Source organism: Archocentrus centrarchus, chromosome 5 (assembly GCF_007364275.1).
Source record: "Archocentrus centrarchus isolate MPI-CPG fArcCen1 chromosome 5, fArcCen1, whole genome shotgun sequence".
Classification (NCBI taxonomy): domain Eukaryota; kingdom Metazoa; phylum Chordata; class Actinopteri; order Cichliformes; family Cichlidae; genus Archocentrus; species Archocentrus centrarchus.
The window spans coordinates 13,179,554-13,190,752 of NC_044350.1; the positions used below are offsets into that span (position 1 = coordinate 13,179,554).

General features: G+C 37.5%; 1 protein-coding gene across 1 annotated transcript; it reads left to right on the top strand.

Annotated features, from left to right (window-relative positions):
• Positions 1–348: 348 nt before the first annotated feature.
• LOC115780132 (trypsin-like) lies at positions 349–11,004 on the top strand. Its single transcript, XM_030729136.1, has 6 exons — positions 349–398; positions 1,287–1,355; positions 4,261–4,411; positions 4,645–4,786; positions 9,947–10,204; positions 10,555–11,004. Exons 2-6 carry the CDS (start codon positions 1,292–1,294, stop codon positions 10,702–10,704), a joined length of 765 nt encoding a protein of 254 aa, XP_030584996.1. The 5' UTR covers positions 349–398; positions 1,287–1,291; the 3' UTR covers positions 10,705–11,004.
• Positions 11,005–11,199: the final 195 nt, after the last annotated feature.

The window sequence follows — 11,199 nt, forward strand, 5'->3', positions numbered from 1 at the left end:
TTTTGTCCTGCACTTGCTAAAATCATTGGATATACTAACAACATGTCTGGTAGGTGTATATTATCATCTCTCTGGCTTGTTGGGTTTCACCTCTGCACAGCAACACTTTGTCTCCACCACTAGACAATAGGCTGAAGCTGTGAGAACAAAGGCCCCAGAAAGAAAGGTGTAATGAAAGACAACGATGGGGAATGTCTTTTTTTTCTTGTACTAGGTCAGACCCTCCTTTATGTGCATGAGAAAGACATTTAGATAAATGGTGTGTCACGGTGAGGAATAATAAGAGTGACAGGTATGAATACAATATAAAAGAGGCCCAAGTTCTCAAGCTTGTCTCAGTCTGAGAGGATTGTGTTAGAGTGTGCGTGCCGGCGTTTGGATTTATACTCATCTCTAAGGTGAGGCAACACTGTATACAGTGGAGTTTAGTTTGCTTACATAGTTTTGTTCATTAGCAGCGTGGGTGTGAAATAAATGGCAGGGTACCAGCTGATTGTGTAATAAGAAAGCAAAGCCTAATCAGGATTTTCTTTATTTTTAATTAAAAGTTCAAATGAATCCATTTAAAACTCAGAAAAACTTTATGAATGGCTTTGCCTCTGCGTTAATGTCAGTAACTTCACCATGCATTGTATTTAAACGTGTAAACTTTGCAGAAGTTCATATCGCCGCAGACAACATTCATTAAGACTTAAGAGATTCCTGCTGGTGGGGCTTTGAGCACTTTGGCAGGTTTTTAATGTGTCTGTCTGTGGAGAGATTTTGTGAATGTGATACTGTCATAATCATGCAAGATAAATCATAAAACTTTGAGAAAAAATAAACAGACCAAGTTTGATGATGATGTGATGAGTAGTGATTGTTGCTGGTAGTAAGGCAATGACTCCCTTCATGAATCTGCATTTGTGTGTGTGTGTGTGTGTGTGTGTGTGTGTGTGTGTGTGTGTGTGTGTGTGTGTGTGTGGTCCTGGATACACCCACTATTACAAAAAATAGCTTTTGAGTGCTTTGGCATGTCTGTGGTCAGGATGTTACTGAAACAATGTGGCAAGAAGTTGGGTGTGGTACAAGAACTCATTCTAACTGTGGTAACAAATGATCACATGTTGGTTATCGTGGTAGATAATACCAAAATTTTCAACCAAACTGAGGAGTTTACCTCATTAGTCTTTATACATAAAGGGTGGGTTATAATCTGCCCTCTTTTTTCCCACTCTGCTGGACTAATTTATGACCTGTGACACTGGCTATCATAGATGCTTCTTAATTGTTTCTGCTTTCACTAGTTACTATGACGACCCTGGCTCAATCCTGTCACCTCTCACTGGCCTTCCTGTTTGTTGTTAAACTGACAGGTGAGATGCAATGTCACTGAACACACGTACAACAGTTACACACTGTCTGACTTCATGTAGAATCCAGTTTCCAAAATGTTGGATGCTTTGCGAAATTTAAATGAAAGCATAGTGGAAAATATAGGCCACTTTCAGATGCTGAAATTGAGAATTTGTTCTATTGTTTCTGAAGAGTTAAATACTTATTTAATGTCAGCCACATTTTCCATGAAAGATAGGTTAGTTGCAATAAAGGATTAAAGATTTAAAAAAGAAGAAGAAAAAAAAAGACCCTGTGGAACATTTTACAACAATTTGACTTATTTAGTGATATGAGTGGAACAAACAGAGCACCCCAGAGAGGCCAAGTTTTCCAGAATTAAAGACAGAAAGCGGTTCACCATTCTGTGAAAGACTGTACGGGCAAATAGTTCAACAATTTAAGAATAATCAGTTTTCAACATAAACCTGCACTTGTGGTGTGTAATATCATTAAAATATTCAAAGAATCCAAAAACAAGGCAAAATATATATATATATATATATATATATATATATATATATATATATATATATATATATATATATATATATATATATATATTAGGGATGCGCCGATCCGATATTCAGTATCGGTATCGGTCCGATACTGGCCTAAATTACTGGATCGGATATCGGAAGGAAATAAAAAAATGTAATCCGATACATTAAATAACATTTCGCTCACATTAGCTGCATTACAGGGCTCAGTCGTCTTCTTCTTCTTGTGGGTTTGCGGTTGACCAAACCAGCTTAGAGCTGCATTACCGCCACCTACTGGAATGGAGTGGGGGATCAGGAGTTAGAAAACAACCCCCTCAGATCCTCCGGTCGCTGTGGATTCCCTTTGACACTGAGCGATCATTGCTGACATGTTTTTCCGCCTCCACCGCTCTCTGCCTTGTTTGTGTGTTGTGCTCGCTGTGCTGAGAATCAGCTGTTATTTTTTTTCTCTACTTCAGCTCCCGGACATACTGCTAGCGAGCGCAGCTATTAGCACTAGTGACCGTCTGGTACCGGAAGAACCCCTTCCCCGTCAAAATATTTTTGATACTTTAATCCCTGATTTGTGACTAAATATAGACCTGCAGCAGAAACGTATTTAGGGGAATGCTTGTAAATATAAAGCATTACAATATTCCGCTCAGGCAGCCCCTAGTTTTTCACGTGAACACTGATGACGCAACAGCAGCAGTCAGCTGATTTATGTGCAGTCTATGTGCACAAGCGGAAAGAGGCGGAGCCGGCGCGCTCAGATGGAGCAGAAGGAAATGTTTTTCTAGTGTCCAAAAGAAGCCTTTTCGTCCCTGTAACCTCCATTAAACCTTTACTGGGAAACAGTTGGAGATCCTTCATCAACCACCTGATCAGTAAGTGAAGAAATGAGAACTTTGTAGCTGCTCCATCCACCCTGTTTGTTTCACATAGGGAAAAACTGCAGTACAGAAGTTAAAATATGCAGATGAACTGTTAATATGAAAAAAGTATTTCTTATCCAGTTTCTTGGGTAATCAATATAAATAGAATACAGAATTGCTAAAATAATCGATAGTTGCAGCCCTAATGAAATTTGCAACATGCCATAAGCATCACCTTCTCACACAGAAGCAACAGGATTCAGGTGATAGTTATTGTTGTAAGTAAAGTTTCTTTATATAGCGTTTTTCACAGACAGAAAAGCGCTGTACAATAATTAAAACACAATATCACCCCCCCACCCCCACCCCCAGAAAACACTATGTTAAAAACATAACATTACCATTTTGAAAGAAAAAGAATAAAAATAAAGTCAGAAACCAGAAAGCCTGGTTAAACAGAAAAGTTTTCAACTATTTTTTAAATGATGCCACAGAGTCAGCTAAATGGAGCTGGAGTGGTAAACAGTTCCAGAGCTTTGGTGCCACTTGTATGTGGGACAACTAAAAGACTTTGATTTTGTTGTTTGAGAGACTGTTGACTTCTTTTTTTTTAAATTTTTTTTTAATGTTTTTAAATGCCTGGATCAATTTTAAATATCGGATTTATATCGGTATCTGCCAATATCCAAATGTAAAATATCGATATTGGTATCGGACATAAAAAAGTGGTATCGTGCCATCCCTAATATATATATATATATATATATATATATATATATATATATATATATATATATATATATATATATATATATATATATATATATATATATATATATATGTTTATGGTTGACTTCTGTGTCAGACCCCCTGTGGGTACCTTAGTGCACATGGCATGGAAAACACACACACACATATATGTGTAGGGCTCAATGACAGGGTTTTGCATAATATATCTGCCATGCAATGTCTTTATCAGAAAAGACCTGGATTATTTCAGTAAGATAATGCCAAACCACAGTCTGCATAGATTATAGCAACATCACATCATCATAAAAGCGTCTAGACCTGCACATACTGAAGCATTTGATGCATCACGAACCAAAAAATATGACAAAGCACGACTGAACCTTTGAGCATCTAAAAGCTGTTTATTAAGCAAGAATGGGAAGCAGTTTGCTTTCAACGCTGCAGCAGTTGGTCTCACCTGTTTCCTTCTTTCAAAAGAGGTGGTGAACACGATGGAAAATGCCACAACTTTTCTCCTTCATAAAAAACCTGTTTACCTGTCAGGGTATCAGGCATATTCGAAGTACGCATATATTGTTTTCAAAAGGAAAAAAAAATTCTCAGCTTCTACATTTGATATGTTGTCTTTGTATTATTTAAATTAAATATCTGACTTAAACAAGTTAACATGGTTTCTAGCTGGTTTGAAAACCGGTTGTAACCATGTAAATATTTAAGGAAATGTAATTTTGAATAACTTTGACATAAACCTGCCTCTGTGTATCCTCCGTGGCTCTTAGGTGCGTACGGGAACAGAATCATTGGAGGTCTAGAGGTAAGCCCTTACTCCATCAAGTATCAAGCCTCCCTCTTGTACAGCAACTCCCACTTCTGTGGAGGCACCCTCGTCCACCCGCAATGGGTGGTGTCTGCTGCCCACTGCTGGAGGCCGTAAGTTACTGCAGCTTTACGTCAAGCCCACTGAAACTGATCAGCAGAGCACCTTGCATTCAAACTTAAATACAAAGCGCAACACTTTTTAGTGCTGTCACTATAATTATTACTACATTTATTTCATTTCAAATATTTGAACAACGTTTGTGTGTCTTTGAAAGAAATGACTGATTGAAAATCAATGTACAGGCACCTAAAAAAATCATCACTTTTGCCTTCTGCTCTTGTAGGAGTTACACAATTAAAGTGGTCCTTAGTCAGCACAACCTCACCCAGTGGAATGGATTGGAGCAGATATTCAATGTCTCAGTCATCATTAAACACCCACAGTACAGTTACTGGCTGCTTGACAATGATATCATGTTGCTTAAGGTAAGAGAATCCCGTGACAAACATCTCATGATTTGTAGTGAGTGCATTTCACTGGTTACTGTTCCTAGACATGGATGGACCTTTGCTTTGCACCTCAAGAAACCCTTCACATGATACAGTATAACACCTGTCTGTTATGAAATTTATGCTATTTATAAACTCTGAGATGTAGGCCAGGCATTGCACTAATAATGTTTAGCCAGTTACATTCAATGTGATGCAGCCGGTAGCATCCTGTAACCTGTAGCCTTCTTGCATGGTAATTGTACAAACTTTAAGCTGGTGGTTTGCAACAGTTTTAAGTTTGCAGTCTCAAACAGCCAGCTGAAATGACATAATAACAACAAAAAATTATTTTTAATTTACCCATTATTTAACCAGGAAGTCCCTCAAGGGAGATCTGGCCAAGAAGGCACACCATTACAAAAATTACTAAATCAAATACACACATAAGACAAAAAACAATCAGAGTCAACAAGTAACATAATACATAATGCAAAATACAAAGTCTTGCTTATGAATATCAGGTGCACTCTTTGGTTACAGAAGCCTTCATATGAGCTCTGAACTCTCCCAGGGAGACAAAAGCATTCAGCTTTAGTGTGCTCTGAAGGTTATTTGATGACCAAGGTGCAAAATAAGTTCAGAAAAAAATCCTGGTTACCCTAAAAAGCTAGGAGACTCCTAATCATAGCAGTTGTTTGAATGTGTTAGGAGTTTACACAGACAAGAAGGGAACTTACCCAGTATGTCTTTGTAAAAAAAAAAAAAAATAATAATAATAAAATGCCAGTTCTATTGTCTCTTTATGCTTAATGAAGGCCACAAAATGAGATTATAAAGTACAGTGATGTGTGCTCAGCAACAAATTTGAAATGTAAAGAATCTAGACAAAAAAGTATAGATGAGGCAGCATGCAGGCAAATAATGTAAGCATGATTAAGAACATTTGAGAATGTGGCCTGTGCATGTGTTTTCCTAACTGATAGATTAAGACAGGTCCTGTTTTGTTAATAAAAGCCCAGTCTAACCTTTAGCTTTTTCAGTAAGTGCACTTGAAGTGCATTCAATATGCACTCTAAAGGAAAGTCATTTCTAGATACCCAAATATTTGTAGGATGATACACTTTCAATAAAGTCTCGTCCTGGGGTATGAATAACAACATTATTTGAGGTCACCTATGAGCAAGCACCTTGCAGTGCTGTGAAGGAAAAACTCCCCTTCAGCAGGAAGAAACCTCCAGCAGAATTCTGTAGCATTCAACAACATAACTAAAAGATGGTTCTGTCTTTCCAGCGCTCATGAACTAGTGCTGTGTGCAGCAGATGAAGACCCCAAAGAAATACTAGAGAAATCATGCTTGAACACAAAAACTCTCAGATTTATTGCTGGAAAACGATTAATAAAACTGAGCTGAGCTGGACAGGGTCAACAGAACAGGTTACAAAACACACTTGATTTGAACATGGACAGAAAAGCACACAGCAGGTAGTAAGCCAACAATGACAACGCAACAAAGGACACGGGAAAACTGAGACAATAAATACACAGCAGGATAATCAGGAAACAGGCAACAGGTGGAAAGAAACAAGACCAGGAAGTAAAACTAAAAACAGAGAACAAGAGACAACGTCTGACCAAGTAAAACAGGAAACAACACAGAGACAAGAACGCAGACTTGACACAGGAGGCAGGCATAAGAATGAATGTAAACACAAAGAACCAAGACACATGCACAAACACAGAGGGAGGAACTGAACTAAGCAGCAGAACTGAAAACATGATTAAATATAGTCAAATGGAAACAAAAGTCAAGAAACCAAAAACCAGAGATCACAAAATAATGATACAAATCTCAGAACACAAGAACATTGGGCAAAAGGCCCGGGACAATGACAGGTTCAGGGTTACCTGACCCAGCCTTAATTGTAAGCTTTACCCAAAAGTAAAGTTTTGAATCTAGTCTTAAAGTAGAGAAGGTCCAAACTGGGAGCTGGTTCTACAGAAGAGGGGCCTGATAGCTGAAGGCTCTCCCTCCCATTCTACTTTTAGAAACTCTAAGAACCACAAGTAAGCCAGCAGTCTGAGAGCAACGCGCTTTGTTAGTATAATATGGTACTATAAGGTCTTTGTGATGGGGCCTGATTATTCAAGACTTTGTACATATGGAGAAGGATTTAAAATAAAATTCTGGATTTAACAGGGAGCCAATGAAGAGAAGCATATATGGGAGAAATATGATCCCTCTTTCTCGTCCCTGTTAGTACTCTCACTGCAACAGGACAGGATTTTTCGAATTTTAGAGATATTTATAGATATTTATGAAAAAAAGTAGTTTGACATATTTGTTTAATATGCTCATTGAAGGACATATCTGGATCAAAAATGACTTTAAGATACCTCACAGTGTTACTGGAGATCAAAGTAATACCATCCACGGTAAGCATCCGGTTAGACACCATGTTTCTATGATTTTTACAACCAAATGTAACAAATTCAGTTTTGTCTGCATTTAAGAGAAGATAATTATGACCTTCAAGTCTTTAAGACATGCCTGTAGTTTAACTAATTGATTTGTGTCATCTGGCTTCATAAAGAGATATAGCTGGTATCTAAATAGCACTGAAAATGTATGCAGTGTTTTCTAATAATAAGGGAAGCGTATATAATGTCAAAAGTGCTGGTCCTAGTACTAACTGAGTAAAGTATGGTGTCATCTGCATAAAGGTGCATTTTAGCCGTAGATATATTCCTTCCAATGTTATGGAAAAAATAAAATAAAAATAAAACAGGAGAAGTAAAGTAAAGTAAAAATAAAACAGATGGACACTTGACTTGTGTCCATCTGTATAAGCACACTGTATTTTATCTGAAAGATAGCTCCTGAACCACCCTATACCCCATCATACCAACCAATAACACTGAGTCGATCTAACAGCAGCTCATGGTCAACAGAATCAAGTGCCTTGGATAGACTGACATACAAGGCAGCGCAACACTGCCTCCTGTCCAAGGCATTAATAATATAATTTGTTACCAACATAGCTAGTAGTACTGTCACCTGATCTAAAGTCAGACTGTTTCACTTAACATATTATCTTGTCTGCCAAGTATTGTTTCAGTAAACAATTTTATTCAGATTCTTAGAATCTCGGCAAGAGTAGAAAGTTTGGGCAATAATTGTTTAAGCCTAGACTGCTTTCCAGATTTTAGGGATGACACAAGTCTGGAGACTCAGATCAAAAATATGAGTAATAGGCTCAGCAATAAAATCAACTGCAAGCTTTAAAAGATAGGGATTCAGATAGTCAGGTCTAGATGGCTTTTTTGGATCAATGGATTTCAAAGCTTTATCGATTGCCATAGGTCAAATTAATTGGTTATTTTTCCAGACTAAGAAACGATTATGCATAAATTATTTGAGGTTCCCTTAAACACTGTTCAATTCATTAGCTGTAGAGTCTTGTGATGCAAATGACTCATGTCACTTCCAGGCAACCAGCATAGAGACTTGTTACTTTTAACTGTAACGATAAGTAATTTTGTTCCTGAAACATAATGAAAAAATTCTAACTTCCTGGTTAGTTTAATAACCAGTGAATTAGGGATGTGTTTGAGATGACACAATCTACAGTTTCAATCATCTTACATAGCCTTATTTTGTTATTAGATTCATTTTGTACTCTGCACAGTTGCACAAACAGCAGGGTAGATCATTTCAAAGACTAAAAATTGACTTATAGTACAGCCAACATTTCTCTGTGTTGATTGAATTGGGTAACAATAAAACATTACTTTGTACTTCCTGCTGGCACTGGGATAGAAAACAAGTCTTTAAGCTGATAGGTTAAATTACCTATGCAGTTTATTTACAATTGCACCAGTCCTTTATAACCCTATGTAGCTGTGTTGCGGGGCTCTATTAATGATTGATGATGAGTCCTTCACTGATTCAACATTAAAATGCTTTGCAACAGTGTTGGAAATCACCACTGTGGGAACACAAGCCATAATAGATCTTAATTAAACCTTAATTGTGTTTCAACCAAAAGCCTCCAAAAGCCTAATTATCTTGCTGTATCACCACAATGTAATACACTGCAAATGTGAAGTGGAGTCATGTGAAAAAGAAAGTTTTTCACAGGACTCTATGTAGTCCTGTGAAAAACTAAGCATCCCTTGTGATTCAGTAGCTTATAGAACTACCTTTAACAGCAATAACTTCAAGTAATGGTTCTCTATAGGACTTTATCAGTCTCTCACAATGATGTGGAGGACTTTTGGCCCACTCTTTACCATGTTGCTTCAGTTCATTGAGGTTTGTGGGTTTATGCACAGCTCTCTTAAGGTCACACCACAGCATTTCAGTTGGATTGAGATCTGGACTTTGATTGGGGCATTGCAGCACCTTGATTCTTTTCTTTTTCAGTCATTCTGTTGTAAATATGCTGCTGTGCTTGGGATCATTGGCCTGTTCCATGGTCCAGACTTGGTCAAGCTTTAGCTGTCAGATAGCTTCACATTTGACTAGAATACTTTGGCATACAGAGGAGTTCATGGTCGATATGTTGTGTTGCCAAACAAGGTACTATGCATTATAGCCAAACGTCTCCATTTTGATCTCCTCTGTCCAGTGGGCATTTTTCCAGAAGTCTTGTTGTTTATTCAAACCTAAACTGTGTTGCTATGTTTGCTTTTAGCAAGAAGAGGCTTTCTCCTGACAACCCTTCCAAACAAGCCATACTTGTTCAGTCTTATTCTAGTTGTACTGTCATGAACTTTAACATTTAACATGCTAACTGAGGCCTGCAGTTTTAGTTACTTAGTGTACTCCGTTTTCACATGGGAAAATTCTTTCTTTGTGGATTGTCTCTTTTTTTAAATATAGTCAGAAACATTAACATGGAGAAGCCTACCCACACTGTATATTTTTTATGCTCTAAATACTGAACTGACAAGCTGCTCACTCATCCATCAAAGTGTTGCTTCCATTTTCATGTTTTTATTCTCTGTTTCATTGATCCAAATTATACACCGTGTATCTTCTGTTAAATGTTTCTAAAACCTGTTTATTGATGTGAACAGAAACTGTACAATGCTATCTTTGCTTCTAGTTTCTTTATGTTGACTGACAGAAGCATATGTTTTCTCTGGATCAGCTGGACCGTCCAGCTCAGATCAATACCATGGTCCAGCCTGTCTCTTTGCCAGACACTGACTCGCCACCATTGAAAAACCTGAATCTTTGCACAGTTAGTGGCTGGGGTGTGACCTGGGCGTACAGTCAAAGTCTATCACCTGAACTGAAGTCTGTGGAGGTGGAATTCTTCTCCAGCTGCTGGAATTACTACCCCTTCAGGATCACAGACAACATGATCTGTGCTGGCTCCAGGACTGGCGGGAGAGACTCCTGTCAGGTGTGTGTATGTGTGTGTGTGTGTGTGTGTGTGTGTGTGTGTGTGTGTGTGTGTGTGTGTGTGTGTGTGTGTGTGTGTGTGTGTGTGTGTGTGTGTGTGTTTGACAGAGAGCGATTCCTTTTGGCTCTCATAGGAAGTGATAATAACCTAATAACATTAAATCCAATATCAGTGTATATCAAAACTACTGACATGGGCTCTAAAGCTAAATTTAACAAGAAGTCAGCCACACATTTTCAGATATAATCAGTTGAGCACACACAAAACTCAGATTTAACGTTTTAATTTCCTTTTATTTACATATGATAAAATGCATCCCATTAATTAACCATCTCCTTTTCCCTCCTCAGGGTGATTCAGGAGGACCTCTTGTCTGCAACGGTAAATTTGAAGGCATTGTATCTTGGGGCATCGGCTGTGCGATTTCGTACTACCCTGGTGTCTACACCAAGGTCAGAAACTACATCGGATGGATCAATTGGGCTATTGAGAATAGCTAATAATAATTTTTACCACAAGCTAACAGAAGATTCTGCCTTGATGAATAGAAACTTGAATGGATCCTCAAAAACCTAAAATGCTATGTTTATCTTTTATATTAAGATTTATATATATAGATATATAGATATATATATAAATATGGATACATTTGTTAAAGCTAAACCTGTAACCTACACGTGACCTATGTGTGAACCTTTCACACACAGACTTTATTCTCATTGACTGAATATTACCTGAAGACTTCCATTATTATAAATAATTAACCATGTTTTTGCAAATTTCATCTATTAAAAACACTTTTTTATGTCACAGTTATATTACAGTGTTATACAAAAGTGAAAATATGTCATAGATTTTGGATAACATTCATTGTTTTGGTCTCTGAAGCCGTATTTTGTCCACTGACTCTAAAGAAATGGACCTTAAAATAAAACATTTTTCTCAGATTAACCTCTGTGTTTTTGTGTCATTTGTTACACCCTAAAACACAACAG

Excerpts from the sequence above, each read along its gene's own strand:
- LOC115780132 (XM_030729136.1), top strand. The coding sequence starts at position 1,292 with ATGACGACCCTGGCTCAATCCTGTCACCTCTCACTGGCCTTCCTGTTT. Across the intron at positions 1,356-4,260 it reads GTTTGTTGTTAAACTGACAG|GTGCGTACGGGAACAGAATC; the intron begins GTGAGATGCAAT and ends CGTGGCTCTTAG. Across the intron at positions 4,787-9,946 it reads ATGATATCATGTTGCTTAAG|CTGGACCGTCCAGCTCAGAT; the intron begins GTAAGAGAATCC and ends TCTCTGGATCAG.